Consider the following 23242-nt stretch of genomic DNA (forward strand, 5'->3'; position numbering starts at 1 on the left):
CATACTGCATAACATATGCATAGTAGGTTTTAACATGTTTTTACTATGGTTACCATGAATTAATTTTGATAATGCATTCATCATTAGTAACTGATTTATTACTGTATAGCAAATTACACATGGGCAGTATCTATAAAAGTCACTATGCTTTATCAATCTTGCAGTTTCATTTCAAATTGGGCGAAAATGTAATGTCACAACAAATTAGCTATTAACACTGTGTGCTTCCATGACGAAATCAGAAAACAGCTTTAGGTCTTGTGATACGACCAAACGCATAGGAAGGACCCAGGATGGAGGGATAGTGCAGAGGAGGTAGAGAAATAAAAAGCCGGGTGGATGAATTGTAACAAGGTGTGGCTTGATGGATGGATGGATGGATGGATGGATGGATGGAACGTTTCTACAGATCATTTTATTGGAATTCTGTTGATAACGTCCAAGTTAATTTCCTGTCAGCTAATATTATTAGCAGCAAACATGTAACATTAAATGAACTTGGACCTGTTCAGAATGTCTGCATGGAACTATCAAATGTGGTGTACAGCTTGAGGGAATTTTCTTGTCTCCTTACTGTCCTTCCTTCTACGGTTCTCCTCCCTCTCCCTCACAGCTGGATCACATCAGATACCATGCAGCCAATCCAGCCAGAGCAGCAAACAAAGCAGCAAACAGGACCTGTCCTGTTGGGTGTCGGAGTACGGCCATGGCAAGCTGACCGGCGTATGCTGTTCCACCCGACGCCGCTGCGACACAGAGGGAGCACGAAAGTAAACTTTCTCACAATAGCTTTATAAAAGCTTTATCATGGCACCGTGGTACAAAGAGAGAAGAATATAATCATACCCATTTTGGCAGCATAGTAGGGACACTTGCTGATGTCTCCACCCATTGCCCCATGGACGGGCATGCCAGCATTTAAAGCATCCTCCGGGATGGTTTTACCGATCTCGTCCAACTCCTCAAACACCTGCCAGCACAAACATACAGCATGTAAGGTTATCAAGCTTGTGGCATACTGTATATTCTAGAAATTGTTCGTGGATGAAACAACCAGACATGAATGTCTGTTTTTGGCTAATCCAGCAAAGTTAACACCTGAAAAATCTTAAGTATCATCATTAATAATCACACTCACGGATGTAAAAATCATATAAAAATCCAATACTGCCATAAAACAGAGATATTAAAGGGATAGTCACCGTAGCATAAAAGGTATGGCAATATCTCTGATAGTAGACAAATTCCTTTGTCTGACAATATATATATTGTCATATCACTCAATTCTACATTCAGTAATTTCCAAAGTACAATCATCCTTCAACAATAGAGTAAGTCTAACACAGTATTACATATGCTTTAGCCTTTTGTGTTAATGATTCACTGACTTTACTGCTTATCAGTTGTAGTTGTGGATATAGCCCTAATATCAATAATTTTTAGTGACCTTAAGGGAAAATGTTCACATGGAAGTCTTAATCAAAATGCATTTCCAATGCCATTTCATTAGGATAGGAGGACGATGACAGTGCCTTCAGTTATACACATAATAAAACCTTCAATGTGTGTATAAAAATTCAGTAGATGATCAAAACAGGCACAAGCAGCACACATCTACTGCAAGAAAATCCTCCTTTAACCACCTCACCATCACCACCAGGGAACAAATCACCCACCACTACTGTTTCCAAAAATAGCTTCCATTTCTTCAATTCTCTATCTCTCCAACCTCCATTCCTTGTCACTGGCCTCTCACCTCCATGTTGAAGTGAAAGGCCTTGACAGCCTCTTCTACCAGCCTCTTTTTTGTTTCCATGTCCAGTTCCAACTCGTTCATCCGACTACGGTACAGCTGCTTGAATGCTTTGGCACTATGGATGCCATCAAACTGATAGAATTCCAAGCCCTCCCCAGTGGGCGGCAGCTTCATGGCTCTCTGCGCCACCTTCTTTAGCACCTGGCCCCCGGACAGGTCCCCCATGTAGCGGGTGTAGGCGTGGGCCACCAGCAGCACTGGGTCCTCCTGCCCTACTTCATGAATACGGTCTACATAGCGCTGGGTGGCCTGGGAGCAGCTGACCTGGCTCTGCCAGTCAGGGCCGTAAAAGTACTCAAGGTCACGGGCCAGGGCCTCGTGGCGGTGCAGCTCTGAAGGAAAATATAGAGGGGCAAAGTGGGGGTGGTCTTTGTTCCTTTCAATCTCCTCCTCCATGGCTGTATAAGTATAGTAGAGTGCCACGGCGCCAAGCTGGGGAAGCAAGAAACATTTATTTACTCATCTTGCTTGTTGAGTAAAGCACTATATTGTAACAATCTCCGTAATTCAGACTGACCTTGAAGAGCTCTTTGCGGATGCGTCCCCTGAGGAAATCTTTCACAAACTGGGTGTTCTCAGCCTTTTCATGAACCTCCTTGGTCCCTGCTGCCAGCACCTCAGACAGATCCTCGGGACTGGGAAAAGAAAAGAGAAAAATACGGAGGTATAATGTATGTTTGACAGAACCACAACAACAAATATGATTTTTGTTTATCTTATTACACCGTTTCTACGATGTTACAACACTAGTGGGATATTTACCCGAGAGTGTCTTCTTTTTCCTCATATACCAGCCCTGCTCCATTGGACACATTGGCTGTTGCCTCCATCTTCTCTGCCGACTTTAGTGGTGTGTTGCTTTCTGCCAGTTAGTTTACCCTAGAATCAGTGAAAGACGTCAAATTAGCATTATATTTACATTCAAATTATATGGCATCAGTCAAAAGTTTCACCACATTGCACATATGAATCTTGAATACAATAGTAACTTGTGTAAGATTGCGTTTTCAGAATAAACAAGGGGAAAATAACAAGAGGACAAAGTCAGGCTGTAGCTGCAGCGTACCCTGTGGTTCTAGAGGTCTGAGGTATTGTGCACCAAAACAATAACACACAGGAGAGACATATATACTATACAGTAGTACATTATTAATTACAACTTGCCTAGATTCAGGGAGAAAAGCCACAAAACATAATTTAGACCAAACAACCACAATAAATTACACCTTTTCTCTGTAGCTGTTGTTGTCACTGAGATGAGGGTCAAAGGACAGAGGTCTTCTGCCAGTTGATTCAGCAGCTTAAAGCCTTAGAGCTTAATTACTTTGAGTCCAGGCTTGAACTTCATGAACACAGTCAAACAAAAAGCAGCTCATACACCACAGCACAGGCCTTGTAGTCCGGTAAAGTCGGAAATATATTCACAGATTCAAACTACTGCATATGCTTATTTTTCAAAAGTAAGTGTTATAGTATAACCAGCAGGAGATCAGTTATGTGTTAAGTAGGTTTGTAGACATTAATCTATTTAATATTAAACTATTTAATATTTTCCCCAATTAATATTGCCCAAAATTATGCTAGAGCCTTTTTTCAAAATTAAGTGTTAGTATAGCCAGCAGAAAGCTAGGGGAACGTTATTCAACCGGTTCAATCCATAGAAAGTTAAGGACATGGACCAAATGATTCTTTGTTGCTCTGGACAGAGGGACCAGTGAAGGATATTAGAAGCACTTCTCCGGTGAGCGCTGAGCGTTACTGCGCAGCCTCCTACTGAGCTCGAAGACGTAGATGTGACGTGAGCAACCTGTCTGAAAGTTGGAAGTCTTCTGGTAGCTGTGCCAAGAGAAATCTCAATCATTCCCAATCTTACAGAGACGGAGAGCGTAGGTATATATAAGGAGATAACATAGGCACAGGCTAATTATTGTTAACTGAAATGCTAGTTAACATTAGTAATTAAACTAAACAGCTAATGAAAGTCGAAAATGCCTGCGAGCTTCTCCTGTACTATACGGTAATTCCTCTACTATGTGACAATAAGTTGCGTAGTTATGACACAATCGTCAGCCTATTTTTACAAAAACGCCTGCTACGGAGCCATAACGTGAGATACAAGGTAATGGAGCCTTTTTTACATTGTTGTGTTTGTTTAGAAATAAACAATGGACAAATAAAGTCTTTAAATGCTTCAGATGTAAAGTTATTTGCTGTAAAAATGAATGGCAGTCAATGGAACGCTAACGGCGGGTGATGGCTTGTTAACATCAAAATGGCGCCATAGGAGGTATGGGAGAACCCCTTGGTTCAATCTCACGGTTTCTGGGTTTAAGGTAATGTTTCCTCAAAACAGTGTGAAGAGATGTGCAACGGACTTTGAAGTATGTTTTATCCAATACGTCCATGGTTTTATCTTGTTTGGTGGGTGTTTCAGAAGTGTTACCCAATCAGCAGAGACGTGTGGTATAAAAAGGTAGGTTCAACGCAATACATCCATGAACGCAATGCCATTTCAGTTTAAATAATGGTTTTGGTACGTTTTAGCGGGACTAAACACGCACCAATTTTGTGTGAAGTAGCTAGTTTTGGATCAGAGACACTATATCTAATAATTAAACTATTGAATATTTCCCCCAATAAATATTACCCAAAATTATGCATACACTTATTTTTTTTAAGTAACGTCAAGTACTGTAAATTTAGTATAACCAGCAGGATTAACGTAATTGTTGTGACAACTTTGTATAATAATGAAGCTATTAAATATTTTTGTTGTCTCTTCGGTGTTGCACTTTGTAGACGGTCCCTGCTCATAGACCAGTATTATTTGTCCAGGTCAGATTTCCAAATCATTTTGATGAAAATGAGTTTGTAGCTCGTTGTCTACCTTACTACAGTAGGAAAGATGCGTCGTTTGTGTTTTAATAACGTTTCGGTGATGAGTTATTGATCCCGGAAGTTCGAATCTGTGAAAATCTTTCCAACTTTACCGAACTAACGTTAACTAGCTAGGCCTTCTGGTGTTTAACGTTACCACAACTCCCAAAGAATAGCGTTGTATAACAGTGAGTTCTTACAGTTATTTAATTCAGTTCAGTTCCTCAATCTAAATCCGAAATCATAATCTCAAGCCACGTACGGTAACGGTCATCTAACTAAACGGCTTGCTAGGAGTATCATTTTGAAAACAACAGCTAACTTGACGCCATAGATGGGATCATCTATGGGATGACGCTAGCTAGCTAAATAAACTAATAGCTAGCTAGCTAGCATTTCAACAAGCTTAACACATTGATGACACAACAGATTTGACGAGCGGCGTCACATTACATTTTAGGTAGAGATGGGCAGGTAATTCCGAAGATCTTTTCAGTCCTGCGAAGAACACTGTTTTCAATACAATAGTGTCGGAGCTTGTATCTAAATGAGGAATAATAGGCCTACCACGTGAATGATGACGTCCGAAGCTTTAAACGTGACTGCTTCAGAAAGCGCTCCACTCAGTTTGACTGTTTGAAAAGTTTTGGTGCTATACTATGTTAGTATGCTAAGTGGAATAACTGAGAAATATGGCGACGCACACTACTATAACAGGCCATGCTATAACCATTGACATATATAAAAGGCTATAACAGATACTGATATTATAGCAATATGTTTTATTTATTTTTATTTAATCAGGCAAGTTATACAAAAAAAAAACAATTCTTGTTTACAATGGCGGCCTAGCAAGTTATGCCTTATACAAGTTAGTGCTTCATCTTGTTGAGAGGCAAGTTGAGATCCATCACAAGACAACCTTGAGCTGTTGGCAAAATGTTTTTGTTCAACAGTTCATACCATTTTCTCATGCAGGCTAGAAGAGAATAACCACAAGATGGCATTCCCATCTTATACCATGGTTTGGCAGGTTACAGCTTCCCAAACAGTTTGAAGGATTAAAAAGCCCAATCAGATCTTTTTTGTGTGTGTGGCTAATCTAGTTACGGAAAGTACACAAATTATGTAATATTACATGATTGTTTTTGCTATACATCATGCATGTGGGGTGGCTGTGGCTCGGAGGTAGTGTGGTTGACCCCTCACCCACGAGGTTGGCAGATAAATCCCAGGCTCCTCCGGCCACATGTCAAAGCGTCCCTGTGCCCAAGTTGCTCCCCGGATGGCTGCTGTGTGTATAGCTGTCCACTGCTCCCAATACTTACGATGGGTTAAATGCACTAATAGAATTTCGCTACATTGTACTGTGTGTATGTGACAATTAAGAATAAAGTTTGATGAGATGTTTCTGTCTATTCATAGAAACATTTTCATTCCTCCCATCATTCCTGAAAGTAAGACCGGAAATTCCTAATTTCTCCCCCATGTCAGATAAAGTACCCTTTGGCAACGCCGTCGGTTCTCTCTAGGCCACACTGAAATGATTACAAAGATGTAAATCTGACATGACCACATAACAACGTCATTATCATGCAATTATCTCCGTTACGACAGTGTTTATTGCAGTGTTGTTAATTTGGCTCATCAGATCTTATTTTATAGTGTATAAAGTGACCCTGGGTTAGTCTTTCTTCTCTTCCTCCTTTAGACAGGTTTACCGGGTTACCTGAGCACAATGTCAACACATTTAAAGCTGTAACAGATTAACTCTCTTGCTTGTGGACACTTTAGTATAGAAACATGTCTGTCACTCACAAAGCTTATACCTTGTATTTTCTACATTGTTAGTTTTCCATTGCTTAATACCTACAATTCATAATTTAGCAGAACCAAAGACACAAAAAAATTATTAAAGCTACTTTTATGGAATTAAACTGAGGAGTTGGGCATCTGGACCCACAACAAATCTCAATACCAAATGCTCATTGTTGAGTCAAATGCAATTGGAAAAACTAAAGAAACAAATAAATGAAAGGTGTGAGATTTGCAGACGTCTACGGGGGCAGAACTGGAGAAGGGCACATCATGAGCTTGACACGAGTGTACTGTGAACACAGAGTGTACTGTGTACTTACAATGAGTGCTTTCAGATTCACAGGTGTATGTCCTGAGCCGGCCCCAAACACGGAGGCAACCAGAATATTTGAGTATTTCTTCAGCTGTACATAAAACATCTTGGTCTGTCCCTCTGGGACAAACAAAACAAGCTCCCTTCCTGTTATCTTGTTTGTGACATGCTGTTGGGCCAATTACAGATCATTGTTTAATAAGGATTTTTCAGGTGTTTTTGTGTACATATGATTCACGCATGCTGCTCATAAATTATGTACGAGGTAGTTGTTTGTTTGCTGAGCAGATTTGTCCATCGGTTAATGAGTGTACGTCCATGTTTGTGTGTGCGTGCGTGGCAGAGCCTGATATTAGTCTGGCAGCCGGCTGCAGTGTCAGATGCAAGGTTGGTTGAGCCACAGGAGGCTGGTGGGGGGAAATATGAGCTAACAAGATGATTTCATTTCCGTCCAAAGGCCAGGGCCAGCAAGCTGTTGCCATTACATTAAATTGCTTTGGTAAGTGATTCTGTGCCACTGATGCAGGGGCACAGAATAAAGAAAGATTGGCAACATTCATATCCTCTTGGATGCTAATTTGTGCATTTAGAGAGAAACTCGCAAAACAAAATGTTTGGCAATGATTCTTTGACTCGATTTTGCTGCCATTTGGTTTTGTTTGTCACTTTGGTCAGCTGAGGACCCCATATGTGATATGCTGATGGCTTGGACAGCTTTCAAATGCTGCATCAAAAACTCTCACATAAACACACTGAAATGCAGCAGGAGGTCCATTTCACCATACCACACGTTGACATAGCAGCTGTGATCTGATGCTTTTGATCACATCATGGAAATCAGTAAAGCAGAATAAATGTGACTAATATAGGAGGGGAACATCAAAACAGTACAAAACCAAAGAGAGATAAAAACAAGAGACAAGAATAGAAAAATGAAACATCACAATATCTGTTTTGCACATGACCACATGCCCGGTAAAATGTGAAATGGAAATAAAGTTAAATAGACTTTTTAAAAGCAGATATTTTGACTTTTCAAACGTGTGACTGTTAACATTATCAATTGCTGCATTGCATTGAATTGGTGTACTGCAACATTAATTCCACCTGTGCTTTTCTTGCTGTGACAAGTCAAATTGTCTGCTGTGAAAAAAGGGTATCTGTATAATTCCTTTGGGATCGATAAAGAGTCAGTGCTCTGATAGCAAGATTCAGATTAGCAAGATTTACTCAGAAAGTGGAATGTCAAGTTAACAACAAGATATACAGACTTTTGACAGCAAGAAAAGAAAATGGCGATTAGCACCAAGGAGACACCCATCCATCTTCATTCACTTATCCGGGGTCAGGTCGCGGGGGCAGCAGCTCCAGCAGGTGACCCCAAACTTCCCGAGCCCGATTAACCAGCTCTGACTGGGGGATCCCGAGGCGTTCCCTGGCCAGGTTGGAGATATAATCCCTCCACCTAGTCCTGGGTCTTCCCCGAGGCCTCCTCCCAGATGGACGTGCCTGGAACACCTCCCTAGGGAAGTGCCCAGGGGGCATCCTTACCAGATGCCCAAACCTCCTCACCGAGGTGACACACCAGTCAAATCCAAAATATGAATATCTTTCTCTGAAGTTTACTGACGAGAGCCTTGTATCTTAAAACCTTTGGCAGTTTGAGTAAAGATTGACATAGAAACGAAAGAGAAACAGCCATTAAATGAATCGTGCACCTCATGTTTTTAATAATGTAATTTCCATAAAATGCAACTTGGCTCTTTTGTTACTAGTTTTACCAGTATTGTTACTGGCTGATAAAACAGTGAGAATATTGGCAGCATCACAGAAAAGGTTTGGGAAGCACTGATCTTAGCCATTCTAATTGATTGTAACATTGCATCAGATATTTTGTATTTCTTTACTTCCTATCTGATAGAAAAAAATTGAACTTCAACAAATAAACTATTTTGCCAAAAATGCACATTGTGTAACTAAGAACATTAATTATGGCTTTGTTCCACTTTGACGTGCCAGTAAATCTAGCACGCACAATATCAGGGATCCGGCGCAGCTTAACGTGAAGCAGCCACCTGTGCTTGAGAAGCCAATGTTTTCTGCTGTGAGCAAAGGTAATAATTGTGTGCAAATAGACAATTTTTTTTTTTTTATCATGACTAATAATCATACAGTCTTCTAATTGAGAATCTACTGTAGAACAAAAGACCCTATTTTGGTGCGAGGAGCATGATCTCAGGTCAAGCATTGTCTGTAATTTAGAAAACAATGCTGATTACTGCGACTTCAACTTCCCTGGTGCTTCTGTGGGAAAGAGTGCACAAATCAGATGCAATGGACAAGATGCTCTGACCTATGGCAGATATACTGATGTGGTCAACAACTGCTACATCTGTGTATAAATAATTTTGCCTCAATTATCCTAAAATAGTCATATCCTGTTTTTATTAACTGTCACTCACAGGGATCAGCAATGGTTAAATAAAATGAAATGGCCTACTTGGGAACACATACTTTTTATGTTGTTATTAAGATGACAAACTGTTCTTTAGAGTAATTTGCATGGTAATAGCCTACACATTTTATGACACATTTGTGTATGAGCGCAGGACCTGATTCTGATTAAGAAAAGGTGCGAGCAGAGTCTTCGAATTGATGAATTTTTGCTCATCCTTCTCTCTGGTGGTAACACAAAATCGTTGCACAGTTCTTAGCCTAATGATGCAAATGAGCTGTTGTGGCAACATGGAGGAGCAGCGTCCCTGGTAACAACAACCTTCTTATATACTGTCTATGGTCACAACCTCTCGCGACTAAGTGAGCACATTGTTGCCAGGTTGAAGCCCATGCATGTATGGAAGCTAGGTTACAACGTGTTTGATCGAGTTAAGTGTTAAGTAGTGTTAGACCACCCTTTTGAACATCTTTAGTTTACATTGCATCACGGGGACTTTTTCCCCCCACCAAGCACAGCGCGGAGCAAGGGCACGGAGATGTGACTTCCGCATCCGCTACGTTTTCGATTTCGCGGGTCAGCCGTGGACGTATTTATTAAGAGAACGGGGTCCGCACGTAAAAGCTATCGTTGTTTTAATGGAACGGCATTTTCAGTGAACAAGCTAACGTTGATTCATATTTAAAAAACCAACAGTTTGTTAATGGTTTCTTGCGTGTTGTCACGACAGAACTAAGTCACCACAGCGCGACATCCAGACCCAAGCATGTCACTGCTGTTTATGGTTGAGCAAGCTATCAAGTCATGCAAAGCTGAACAAGCCAAGATTAACGACAGTATACAACTCTACAGAGAACTATTACACACCTTGTAAGTACATCTGAGATATTCACCACGTTGTTTTATCCGTGCTCAGACTCTCATTTCAAGTTTAATGTTACAACTCCAAAACATTATGTCAGTGAAAAGTATTTATATAATATATTGTAAGAAAGTACGTTAACATATGTACATGCAAATACACTTGTAATAGATGCAGATGTTTTATCTTTTGTTAAGGTTGCGTCTTGTGTATTAGACCTATATATATTTACCTCTCGTGTCACACAGCTAGCAAGACATAAAGTTATCGAAGTTATCAACCACAGTGTGATTGCATAAGTTGAATATCTGTGCAATAATGCACCTATCCGGCGCTGTGGCTTAGTTGGTTAAAGCGCCTGTCTAGTAAACAGGAGATCCTGGGTTCGAATCCCAGCAGTGCCTTTTCCAGCACTCGAAAGTTTCACTTACTCTACCACTGTAAAAATACAGAGACAAATTCAGTGCCCTAGTGTGTATATGTGTTAGATATCCATATAAACAAAATTGTGGTGAACTTTACAGTGGTACATATGTTTGTACTGGTAAAATTGTTTCAGCTGAATCAACTATCATTTGGGATCTGTGGTAAACTGCATGTAGGCTATCAAGAGTAACATTTTAATTCTATCAACGGAAAAGTCTAGAAAAACCACAAGTTTCATACAACTGCAACTTTGATGTTGCCCTTAAGACTAAAAGTCAAATTTTTAACTTATTTTAACAAGTTGCTTGTGCAACTATTATTAATTATTATTATATAATATTGTTGCCTAGTTGTGCTCCAATTATTGTGCTCCTCTTGGTTATTTTGAGTGTGTAGTCACATTAAGTCTTTTCCTCGCAGAACGCCACAACCAAAGACGGACTGTGATGAGTCAGAATGTGCAGATGGTGCTGCTCTAGGTAATTAAAAAATATGAGTATGTTTGTCAGGTAACTGTAAATGAGTTAGCTTTGAAGGCAATTTTTCCATCTGTCACCTCGCTTTATGTTAAAAAGATTTAAAAAAATGGGATTAAACATCACATGTAACGTGATAAAATAAATTGTGTATTTTATGATTTTAAGTTAATCCAGCTAAGTAGAGAGAGAGATCAGAGCAGTCATGTGCAAATGTTATGTGCTAGTTCTAAATAGTCAGACTTCTGTATTTCATTCTTGTTACCAATGACATCATGTATCTAAAGAGACTTTCAGGTTAAATGGTAAAATAACTAAACAGTAACCACATGTTTGCATGCTGCTATCTTCACAGACACAGTTACCTCACCAGGGGAGAAAGAAGATATGGAATTGCTTGAGCGAGCCCTGGAGAAAGCCCTCCGTGTCCGCACTGGCACAGGATCTTCTATAAAAGCCTCAAAAAAATCTGCACCTCGAAAGGAACCCGGCACCACAGCTGTCACATCCAAAGAGGGAAGGCAGGCATCTGCAGCTTCTAAAGGAAATCAGGCAACCACCAGATCAACCTCTAAATCTGCCAGTCTTGACAGAAAAGAGCACAAAAAGCCTGGTATGTCAGTATCCTCCACACTGGAACACTCAAAGCCTTCAGCTAGCTACAATCCTGGACAGTGCAAAACCCCTACCAAAAGAAAAATAACCAGAACTGTCCTGTCTCTTCAGATGGAATTGTGCATCAACAGGCAGCAGCAGCAAGGAAATCGCAGCAGGTTGTCTCAGCGTCTGGCTCTCTTGATCGGGGTCAATTCCACACCTCAACCCTCCACTCTAAAAACCAGACTATTAGAAGCAACGTGCTGAGTGGAAACGACCTGGCTAGAGCTGCAGCTATCTCCATTCCTTCAGATAACACAGTGCCTGTTTCACACACACACAGGTCTGGAGCTCACAGTTTACTTCGACAGACTGGGTATGTTTTTACACAGCTGGACCATAAAGAAAATCACACCATTTTTACAGTAACAGTTGGAAGGGGGTAAACATTTGTTTGCCCTTTTTTATAATAATCATTCTGTTTGCCTTTGCTTAATGGCAGGAAAGCTTCTGATCAAACTTCAAAATGGAAATCTCTGAGGAGCAAGCAAAACAGGTGGCCAAAATCAGTCTGTTAATATTGTGAGAATTTTACAACTGTTTCCACTAAGGGCACTAAGTTTCCCTCGTTTTTTTTAGGTTATGGGACAAAGTCGTTGCCCTACAAAGGAAACCTGCGCCTGGGAGGAGTCACTTCATGGAGAGAATGAGAGCTACGGTATCCTTCCTTTTTTTTAGTGAAGCCTATAAAAATGGGATGGGAAGCCTTAGACATGTTTTCCATGTTGTGTAATGTTGAGTTTGACAATATACTGTATTGTGACAGTTTTACACAGAAATTAGCGTATTAGGGTATGTTTCTGCACAGATTTGATTATACACTTTAATTCCACCAAGCAGTCCGATACCCGGCGTGTTGTCCTTGATCCTGTCTCTCTGACCCCTCTAGTTCCCCAAGGATTGGCCATGTGGCAGCCCAGATCAGACCAGGGCTCTGGTCAACCGACTGACTCACACAGGGCATGACCTCACCCAGCACTGCCAGACAAAAGAGCTTCTGGCCAAAGAGACACCAGAAGCAGCCACAGAGCTGGGTAATGACTGAACACATGACACATGGAAACACACAAAATTAAGAGTGGAGGAATGAGGAGAAATGAAGGTGGTTGATGACACAAGTGTGTGGGTGAGAAAATCATAATTTGGGATGAAACTGCACAGGGAGTCGGCAGAAAGTGGCTTTCTGAGAGCTATTTAGACTGCTATATCAGTGACGAGCCTCTGCCAAGTCTGCTCAGGACCCTAGAATGAGCAGTTAGAGACATGTAACAATTGCCCTGACTACAAACATGAGACCTATTAGCACTGTGCAATTAAACCACACAACTCCGCTATCTCCTGTAATAATGTTGCATGTGAAGTTTTTGTTGTTGTGTATTTTTGTACAGGTGGTAAGGCAAACAAGAATGATTTCTTTCTGACACTTGAAAGGTTGTCGATGACAGCAGCACAACTCCAGTACTTTGCATACCAAGCGAAACAAGGTAGGAAACAACCCAGTTTCACCACAACATAGTCTACCTTTTCAAACCAAGTGTTCCCCCTTAAAAGAATTACATGTCAACCTGACTTTGGGTGAATGAAGGTGGTCACGAGCAGAAGATGCATTATTAAAATGATTTATTCCACAGCACAGACTTGCATAATTATATGCACATTTATTTATTTAGGATAAGCCCCTCGAAACAAATGTTCTTGTTTTCGAGTGAGTCCTACACATAATACAATCAAAGCAACAACATTAAAGTGGCGACAGAAAAACGCAACAAACAAAAATGATTTACAGGCAAAATAAAAAAAAAAAGACTATCCAAAAATAGTGAATAAATAAATACAAACTTTTAAAGGACAGCTGTTCATTAATGTCCCTTCAACGATACTGTAATAATGAAGCTGAATACCCAGAGATTTTCCATTCACACAACTCAAATGACCATTTAACCTTCAGGGAGGGAGTTTTGTTTACGTTTAGCAGTTATAGCTCCAGTGCGGCGCAAGTATGTCGCTAAAGCCAGTGTGTGAGAGAAATTTCCAGTAATTTCTAGCTCCCTGCTTAGCCCACACACCTCCATCTTTATCTTGTGTTGTGAGCATATGCATCCACTCTCGCATCCACGTTTCAGTAAGTATTTTGTTTCAGAGTTTAATTTTCATGGCAGGGATTATTGGTTTATTGCATTTTAATAGCATTTGAAAAAAGGCTGTGTTGAATGTAGCGTGCTAACGAGCTAATGCAGCCTCTTCAGCTTATGAAGAGGCGGATGGAAAATGAAAACAGAGCCGCAGTGAAACCTCAGTGCCAGATCAGTACTTTCCTTGGCCTCGACAGATTCTCCCCACCCCCTCCCTGTGACGGCGGGGTTTTAAAGCTGTCTATCCTGACGTGGCTAGGCAAAAGCCTAGCTATTTAAAACTGAGGCAGCAGAGCAGAAAAACGTTTTAGGCTACGGTTGCTCACGCTCACGCTCTAAAAATAACCATATTTTCCGTCAGAGTGGGAAACATGGGATCGATGGAGGCCAGAGGCAGGTTGTCTTTGCCCCACTGGGGCAAATGGTGCGTGGGGAGATGGGATGATTGCACCCCTGCCCCTGACTATAACCTACACGACAGAAGCAGAGTTCAGAAAGCTGGAGAAGCTGAGGATGAGGGTGGCTCTGCTGCAACAGGAGCTGTACCTCGAGCAGGTAAGGGTTGTTTGTTTAAGTACCTGGTAAAATAGCAGTTCATCAGATACCCAATTGTGGTAATTGATATGACAGTCCGTTCTGTTCTGAGTAGTAGTCAATACCTACTAAGAAATAATGTGCTGACAGTCTTTTCTTCTCTGTGACAGGCTCTGTTGGAGACTCTGTCCCCTCATCTTTCATCTATAGTACCTGGGCCTGGATGTCCCAACCTCAGTGTGCTGAGAGACATGTACTCCCTGCTGGGTGAAGGAGGGGAGCGTTTCCCTGCCATAGTCCTGGACTGTGAGCTTGACTGACTACAGAGCATATTACACTGAGTTACCAGTTATACTCCATTTACCTCCTCTTTACATGTATAAAATAAATCAAATATTACCTCTCAGTATTATAATAATAATAATAATCCAGTGCAACGGCAGTTGAATCATACCCCTCTGACACTGTCAATAAAACTAGAACATAAAGTTCACAACAATAAAATGAATTGCAAGATCATTAAATTGGATTGCTTTAGGGCAAGCAGGTGTACCTAATATAGTGGTAACTCGGTGTATATTTGTCCTTAAATCAAGGTGATTATTGTGAAGAATCTGGTTTTGTTTCATGTGCTGTGACTGTATTTATTTAGTGTCTGATGCCATGCAGTAACTTGCATGACTGAAAAAGTCATGTTTATTATTTATTTTTATTTTTTTCTTCTTTATTGATGTTTCTGACTGTGACGTCCAATATTTACAGTTTTTGTCGTTTTGTGTTCAGATAATCCAGTGGGTTTATAAATGGTTTATTTAGCTTTAGAGACTCCAGGAATGTTCTCAACCCATACAGGAACATTCAACCCTTCAATTTATCTGAAATGTTACATATCACCAAATTTGGATTGGCATGGCTTTATGAATAATGAGATGCATTTACTACATGATATCGGCATGTGGCAAATAGATTTTACACTCTGCATCACTGTAATTCCAGTTGGTCTTCTCAGAAATATTTCAATTTGAACAGTGTAGGTTTTTTTTTTTCTAATGGTTCAATCCTAGTTCCATGTTTAAATTATATTTTGATTTTGATTTTTGTTGTATAATTGTACTGCATTAATACCAATTAATACCTAGAATAATGGAAAAACGTAACCCGAGGTCAGTAATGGAGCTCTTGCGACACTGAGTGTACCAGCAGATGGCACTCAACTCACAGGAGAAGGGACCATAGAACGCACAGGTGACGAATGTTAATCGCTTGTTTAGTTAATACTGGTTGCACCCAAAGCAATCGATCAATTGGCAGTCAGATTCAATCCGTGACCTAGAATTACATGTGGAAATACAACTACTTTTCATAAAATACTAACAAGTATTTTTTTAAATTTACTTATCAGTGTGCTGATGCGACTGTTGGCCTGCTGGTCTGTGGATTTAAGTGATTTGAAAGGAACTATGGAGGGGCCTCATCCTATTTTAATCCTGTCTTTCATCGAAAGCAGCAGGGATGCCTCTTCAGGCTCATCCTCCATGTGTTCCAGTTTCTTCCTGGCAAATCAACGTTTCTGAAGAGCTCACAGAGGGTGAATATTTGTGTTTTGTAGTCATGAGACAGACCTGCAACCTTTCCAGTTTGTTTCAGTTCACTCTGAACCCCCAATACTCTACTATAATGTTTCTCCATATGATGTTTGATTTATGTGCTGTGCTTTCCTAATCTTGTATACGTTGAATTATATAAAACACGTATGGGGCCAATATGATGTCTCTGTGATCTGATAAAACTGGCAATCGTGGTTTGGTTGTGTGAGGGCGTATGTGAGATGTAGAAAGGCTTGGTGAGGCCTAAAAGGCTCTATCCCACAGATGACGTGTGGATGGCAGGGGCTGTGCCAGACTGGGCAACAGGTGGCGCTGGGTTCACACAGCAGGACGTGGGTGTTTGAGCCCTGCTGCACCAACCCTCATGTAGGCTACACACAAACACGGGGACATGCACACTCAAAGCCGGCTGAGTCACAAAGATGCCTGGGGGCCTGGCTCTCTGCATGCTGCAAGCTGGAAATGGCATGCTTCCCTAATTAGAGGAATAAAAAGATTATAAAAAGGAGATGACTATTTCAGCTTCACATTGTTATCAAAAACCACAGGAGTAGAATGATTAGGGCAACTGCTCCTGGTTAAAACCAGAAATACAGTCACACATGTTTGCAAGATCTCTGTTCCAGCAACAGAAGTGTCTGACCACTCGTGGATTGCAGCCAAGTTATCCGTACGCGACTGTGGAAATGTGCTGCAACTTCTTGTCCGCCCATCAGTGTGTCCTGGATCAGTGTGTGTGAAGCGAGTAAAGGAGGAGACAGGGAAGCATCTTTGAGATCACGTCAACACTACACACAGGTCCCAGAGGGAGTGGCGCCTACGCAACTCAGCCTTCCTGTGACCTGCTGCCTGGCTCTGGCTGTCCCCACCAGAGCGATTCCACGCACAACAGCATGGCCTGGCCCTGCCCAGGTTACCCGTGTCTCACGCGTTTGTCCCATTTTTCTCACAGCTTTTTTCGTCACATAATGGAGGATCCCAATCAATTTCCTACTCACACAGAAAGGGACAGAGATGAATAGCCTTCTATTTGTGGTACACATTCCTTCCTACTTGTTCATTTTTATTTTCTTTTTAGCCTTAGTCTAGTGCAGCGCTGGAGTCCAAGTACAAATCCACAGAAACCGAACAGTGCTACCAAGAATCCACTTCTCTGCATCAAATGCCCATTGAACACGTCTTTTCTCCTGCTCCCTCACAAACACATTCCTCACTTCCCTTCTTTTGCTCATCTACAGCTCTGTTGCAGAGTGAGCTAACGGGGATTGCTAAGTCAGTGTGGTCATCAGTTAGGCTGCATTACGGTTCATTATTTGATTTCCCCCACCACTCAGCCGGTCTAAGCCAGCTTCCTCCGTCAAGTTGAATTTTTCTGTCAAGGCAAGGAAGACTGTGTTTAAACTAAGGTTCATACTGAGGCATGTTTGGCATTTATATGAGGATATACGTTATTCCTTAAACTGATAATGTGTGCATTGTGGTCATTAAAGAGCAAGGATGCTTTTATCTCATTGATGAGAAACCTGTTGCTCAGCTGAAGTCATGCCAGTGTTTTATTAAAGCATAGAGATGTTTTTTAAAACTCATAATTAAATCTTATTAGTTGCTGAGTTGTTCCTCACCCACATATCTTCTCTTTAGACACAGACTCATGGTTTTAATGCCCACAAAGCTTTAAGAGATTACTTTTTAGACCTGTAGTGACTTGAGGTCAAATAAGTTTTGCGACACAGATTTCATGCATATCAAAGAGGCATGTTGTCTCATCCCTAAATAAACTTGAAATCACTGTTTGCTTCCGGTACAACAATACACATAAATTCCATCGCCTTTCAGCAACAAATTGCCATAATTAGTATTAAGTTCACAGTTAATTTTCCAAAAGCTTGGAAAGAAAAAAGCTAAAATGTTGCCATATCAAATCCAATAGCCTAATGCCTGAAGATAAAAACATAGACATTCAGCTGACGTTATAATGTAACATAAGCAAGTTTAGAAGAAGAGAGCTGTCTGGATTGATTTTCCTTTCATGGAAGAGAGAGATGCTGGGGGATTAACTACTCCTGGGTTGCCTTCCATACAGAAAAGACTGGCGCCAGCAGTGCGTGTGGGTGGGAAAGCAGTGGGGGATGCCTGTGTTATTTGAGTATTTCTGTCACGTGTGGGCATGCTCGTTGGTGTATTTATTACACTTACGTTATAAAGGCATTGTATATTTGATGTCCTCCTGCAAATCAGTGTCTTCAGGTGCCGGCATGCACGTAAACGGAGGAGTGTGTGGGTGGTCTTGCATTTCTGTTTGCTGTTGATGTCCAAGTGGGAGGTGGTGGGATGTAATGTGAACACCATTGCTATATACCGGTAATTGTCATATGGAGCTGGCACATTTGTGCTGTTGTAGTGCAGCGTAAGATGGAAAAAGTAACTTTAAAATCTGAGATGATGAAGGATTCCCCTTTCTCCTCTGATTTCCAGTCAGCAGTAGGCTTCTGTATTCCCAAGGGGGGAGGCTTTTATACTGCAGGAAAACAAAAAAGAAAAAAAAAGACTGTAATTGAAAGGCAGTGATGGGGAGATAAAGAAAAGAGGGAGCAGTCAACTCTTCTCCCCTCCCCCTTCCTATGCTTCGTCAACTTCTATTCTCCCTGCTTCAAAGTTTGACGTCACACAAAAGAAGACCAATCAGAGCTCTCTGACTTCCCTGTTTTTCTTCCCCGGCTCCTCCCCTTCCCATATATATCCCCCGCCACTACATTCAGCAGAGTGTACAATGTACTGCCAGAGAGCCAGCAGTGTACAGCGAAACAGCAAGAGAGGGAGGGAAAGAAGGGGAAAGTGTGAGTGGATTTTAGTGCTGACTTAGAAGCCTTCATCTGACACGCTCCAGTCATTTTTTTTTTTCGTCTTACATAGACCTTCTCCTTTCTCTATTTCTTGCTTTTTCTCCAGGCCGGAGCTGATTGCGAACGTGATCCAAGAGGCCAACGCTGCAACCTGGCTTTGGGATTCATCAGCCCACACCATCAGGATGGGCTGTACTACGGGCCACCTGGCTTGCCAAACCCAGCCCCAGACCAACGCGGGGCGGGAGGGTCAGTCCCTGGAGGCTGGTGGTGCTAAAGTCCCTGACGTGCTCTCCTCTCTGGAGCGTCTGTCCCAGGCCACTGGAGGCATGGAGAAGTCCTGGTACCGCTGCATCTTTCCCTTTGGAATCATCTCTTTGGTGATCGGCGTCGCAGGAACTGCGGTGACCTACACCTATAATGACCTGCCTCAGACTAAAGTGGTGTCAGTGGTGCTGCTCGTCATGGGTGTTTTGCTGTTGCTGATGGCCACCACCTGTTGGATTGTCCACAAGAAAAAGAGAAGGAAAAAGAAAGAGGGAGGCTCGTTCACCTCTGAGCAGTGTCCCTTATGAAGCACATGGGGAAAACAGTGGTAGGAACTTGAAAGCAGAGACATACCCCAGGCTGGGAGCTCAAGGGTTGGCTAAAGAAAAACGCCACTTCACCTCCTCCCAGCGCCAAATCCCCTCTATTCTTTCTCACAGAGTTTAGCTCAGCACATACTGGAGAGAACTTGAGCTGAGAAATCATAGAGAGTGGAAGGACAGATTGACAGGACACTAAGTATCTGTTTAGTCTGTAAAGTTTGGACCATTTTGGATTAGCAAGGAGGGATCACCAATGCCTCACGCTCTTTAATCATCAGACAGCAGGTGTCCAGTGTCAAAACAACCTCTGAGGAGACACACACAAATATGCATTGCACACTACATGCATATTTACATGCACGGATACACTCACATATGCACAAGTAGTCTCAGTGGGAGCTCGCGCTGACACCTAACACGCTATGCAGAGCTGCTGCCGGAGTCAATGCTAGTGTCACTAAGCACGTCAGTCACAGCATTCCTCTTGCCACAGGTGACTCTCCAAGAGGCCAGAAGTGGGCCAAAGACGGCAACCTGATACCCAGCCGAAAGAGCAGCGCACCCACGTCAGCGGCCAGCGTCATTCACTCGTCCTGTGACACCGCAGCAATGTGTTGGGGGGGCTTTTTTTACGCAATGGGAGAGTGGAACTTGAGTCCAGCAGGATCTTACTGGCATCTGTGTGGACGATGAGCTTGGAGAGGGCAGAGGACCTGCTGGGGAAGTGGAAGGTGTTTGTGTGTGATCAAATAAAGATTCTGGTTAAACGGAAAGACTGTTGGACCTTGGGCTTCACAACTAAGGAACAAAAGATTTGCATTTATAGCCATGTCCACACCAAGCAAGAGAAACATTGAGTAAAGCAACATATTCTGAAAGGCCTTCTGTAGCTTCAGCTACATATTAAAAAGGATGGGGGCACTGACTGACTGATTGCCCTTGTGTCAATGTACGAGCATTTACGCCAAGCTTAGTGTCTTCGTGGGGCACCTCAACCCCACACAGGGCAGGCCAGGATTATTGAAGGACACTACCCGAGGGGACATGCCACTGAAGGGACACTTTGACTGATCCTGCTCCCCCAGGGCCCCTCCCTCTTGGTGCCTTAAGCAAGCACTCATGGAAAAAGGCTCTATCGCATTCCCCCGTTTCCATCTGAACCCCTGAGAATCCCCCCCCCAGTTCTTTCTCTGTCTTTATCCCAAAATGACTCCTCCTTCATCCCATATTTCTCCATCCTACATCCCCAGTTTAGTTTCTGACTTGATCGAACTCATTTCTCCATTGTCATATAGCCCAGGAGAAAGTGTGTACAGCCTTTTGACATTCAAATTACACACGTATACACTTTAACATAAACCCCATAGTCCACAGACATTTGTCTTCATTGCTCTGTGCCAAAGAAAATAGATTATTTTCTTTCATAGTGGAAAGAATATTGTCTGAAAATATGGTACAAGGCTGTTCTCTAGTGAATAATGATTCATTGTTGTTCTCTACGTGACTCTGGGGTTTCCCTTTCATATGTTTCTTTTAGAGAGAATGGGAGAATGTTACTGCACTCAACTCTGTGAATAGGTGTTTTCTGTAGGTGCGGGTTTACAGGATGAGTCACATACTGGCATTTTATTCTTGTCTTAAATATTCTCTCGTTTCTGTCACTGAATGTAAAGTGGGATGGAAAATGCAAATCCCAGAAGTAGTAAGTGCAACATTCAGAATTGTATAGAGATTGGGTATAGCCTGTTTGTCCCTGTGTGAAGGACTGTGTACAAGCACTCCTTTGCCCTTGAGAATTGTCATTGATCACTGTTGCATCGATTCTGGCCACCAGATTAGTGACGCTCATGCTGAGTAAAGTCTGTCTATGCATCCAGAGGTAGCAGTTAACACACAATGCCAAAGACCGTCCTGGAGGCCAGCTGCTTCAATAGACATGCAAGTGATCAGTCCTTTCTGACACATTTGTTTGCGTCTCAGTGTGCCATTTAGATGTGCTGTTGCATACTGATTGTTAGCCAAACTCGGAAGGGGAATAAGGAGGTAATATTGGAAGACAAAAACAGAACATTGGAAGTCATTACTTTCACTTTTATGTGTGAGTGGGGAGCAATCCCTGCAGTTGGATTGGGTTCAGCCACCCTGAACAGAACAGTATTATTCTTAGGGGATATAATGCATTACTGGCAGCAGCAGTGTAATTGTCAAGTTAACCCTGGAGCGTAAGTCTTCTCTGATCATTTTATGTACTGACAAAAAAATAGGACTAACAGATCAGTCTGTATTCGCAAGCACCTGCGTACTGCATGGTCACATCCCTTAATCTCTTTCAAGTCAAAGGAAATGCACATAAAGAGTATTTATGAGTATGTTCTTTTTTAGCTCAGTGTATGACAGGTGACCAGTATTTGTTTGTCAGAGATGTGAAGTGATTTCCCTCCTGCCTTTTGAAAAATAAAAGGGAAAGTCTACCTCTCTCTGCTGCTTGGGAAATACGTCCCTCACCCAGTAGACGGCCATGCTGTCTGCCAATGTAGTTTGTCACTCCAGCGAGTGACGCTATATATTGTTTGTTTGTGTGCCCTCTATTATTTGGTGCTGTATATATGACAATTTTATATTTCTACTGTATATTTCTACTTACATGTACATTTTAATTGTTGTATTAAATAAATGTTATGTGAACACATTGGTCTTTGCAGGTTCTAGTTTGTAGCTCGAGGTGAAACTCCCCGATTTATTAAATGTACTTAGTATTAAACTACTACTTTCCTTTGGGAAATTGTTCAGAATCATCCAAAAAAATAGAGGAGCTACGATCTATCTCGATCAATCTGGAAGAACATCAGGGAGTGATTAGTGAGGAGACTAACACTGTTTTGACTATTTTCTTTAGTGTGCACATTAGATTATAATTGTCACCACACTTAACCATTTACATAGAACATAAAAAAACATCTTTGGTTGACGAGACCACCTCAGCTTCCCCTGTGCTTGAAATTTCGATGCTGTATATAGACACATTGCCATGTGCTATCCTGCCAGCTATGATGACTTACTGAGATACCCAGAGATGTGTGATCCTTTGGTTGTTAGGAAAACAGAGTGGCCAGAATCAAAAAGAATAAATGACACCCCCTACTGGCAAAATAATAAAATAGGCAAACTGCCCTCACAGTGACAAACATATTCTGCGTGTTATTAACTACAGGCCTTTGGTTCAGTTCACCTGGAGTTGATCAGGTATTTTAATAAGTATGAACACTTTTTATCATTCAGTGGTATTTTTGCCGGGAAACGGCTGCGTGGGTATGGAGGGAACCATGTTTAGGTCTGGTTAAAGGGTGGCAAGGCCAACAGGGGCAAAGTGCAGATGGAGTGGAAGTAGTCAGTTGGATTGCTAGGCTCAGCACAGACTACAGGAAACCGGATGGAAGCAACTCATCCGCCTCTCAATCTCCAGAACTTGGCCTCAGCCCAAGCATTTAGCGCTTTTTGGGTTTTATCATTCTTTGAATTATACAGAACAGACATCAGTTTAAAATGCAAAGCCAGAAAAACAGGCAGCACGACGTGACATCATTAGGTCTGGATTTGAGCCATACTGGGGCCTGATGACTATATTTGTTTTGATCAAACTCCTGATCAACTGCGTCTGTGCAAAAGACAATTCTGTTGATGCTATTATTTAGTTATTGCCTGGCCTGCTGTTGGTTCCAAATTATACTTTTGTAGTTGGATAGAGTTACATTTAAAATCTGCTTCAGATATTATGTCTTGGAGACAAGTGTGGGCGGAAACCACACATGCCTGGCCAAACAGACATATTAAATTAC

At 41.8% G+C, this 23242-nt stretch overlaps 3 protein-coding genes and 1 non-coding gene across 11 annotated transcripts in view; 3 read left to right on the forward strand and 1 right to left on the reverse strand.

The window, feature by feature from the left end:
• hmox2b (heme oxygenase 2b) overlaps positions 1 to 5361 on the reverse strand; it is a 6844-nt gene extending 1483 nt beyond the window's left edge. The window contains exons 1-6 of one of the 3 annotated variants that reach the window (XM_028600317.1): positions 5261 to 5361; positions 2579 to 2695; positions 2334 to 2451; positions 1757 to 2248; positions 847 to 970; positions 1 to 746 (exon numbers count right to left, since the gene is read on the reverse strand). The exon at positions 1 to 746 is cut by the window's left edge and continues 1483 nt beyond it. In XM_028600317.1, coding sequence (XP_028456118.1) covers positions 619 to 746; positions 847 to 970; positions 1757 to 2248; positions 2334 to 2451; positions 2579 to 2646 — 930 coding nt within the window. In that variant the 5' untranslated portion in view covers positions 2647 to 2695; positions 5261 to 5361 and the 3' untranslated portion in view covers positions 1 to 618. The other 2 variants (XM_028600315.1, XM_028600316.1) reach the window with 2 other exon arrangements.
• A 4209-nt stretch (positions 5362 to 9570) lies between these two features.
• On the forward strand, positions 9571 to 22095 carry tedc2 (tubulin epsilon and delta complex 2). 6 transcript variants are annotated; one of them, XM_028599454.1, is made up of 12 exons: positions 9571 to 10149; positions 10988 to 11046; positions 11399 to 11656; positions 11770 to 12016; positions 12143 to 12196; positions 12280 to 12358; positions 12590 to 12734; positions 13089 to 13184; positions 14194 to 14387; positions 14537 to 14672; positions 15769 to 15954; positions 18923 to 22095. In XM_028599454.1, exons 1-11 carry the CDS (start codon positions 10046 to 10048, stop codon positions 15774 to 15776), a joined length of 1380 nt encoding a protein of 459 aa, XP_028455255.1. In that variant the 5' UTR covers positions 9571 to 10045; the 3' UTR covers positions 15777 to 15954; positions 18923 to 22095. The 6 variants fall into 6 exon arrangements, with proteins under 6 accessions (XP_028455255.1, XP_028455256.1, XP_028455253.1 ...); XM_028599455.1 differs by having other exon boundaries at positions 9572 to 10149; positions 15506 to 15954; XM_028599452.1 differs by having other exon boundaries at positions 9574 to 10149; positions 14537 to 15611.
• On the forward strand, positions 10472 to 10545 carry trnat-agu (transfer RNA threonine (anticodon AGU)). Its single transcript has one exon. It is a non-coding gene; the product is annotated as a tRNA-Thr (tRNA).
• LOC114569550 (transmembrane protein 100) lies at positions 18663 to 22095 on the forward strand. The gene is made up of 2 exons (XM_028599456.1): positions 18663 to 18810; positions 18887 to 22095. Exon 2 carries the CDS (start codon positions 19002 to 19004, stop codon positions 19389 to 19391), a length of 390 nt encoding a protein of 129 aa, XP_028455257.1. The 5' UTR covers positions 18663 to 18810; positions 18887 to 19001; the 3' UTR covers positions 19392 to 22095.
• Positions 22096 to 23242: the final 1147 nt, after the last annotated feature.

This window comes from Perca flavescens, chromosome 15 (assembly GCF_004354835.1).
Source record: "Perca flavescens isolate YP-PL-M2 chromosome 15, PFLA_1.0, whole genome shotgun sequence".
NCBI lineage: Eukaryota > Metazoa > Chordata > Actinopteri > Perciformes > Percidae > Perca > Perca flavescens.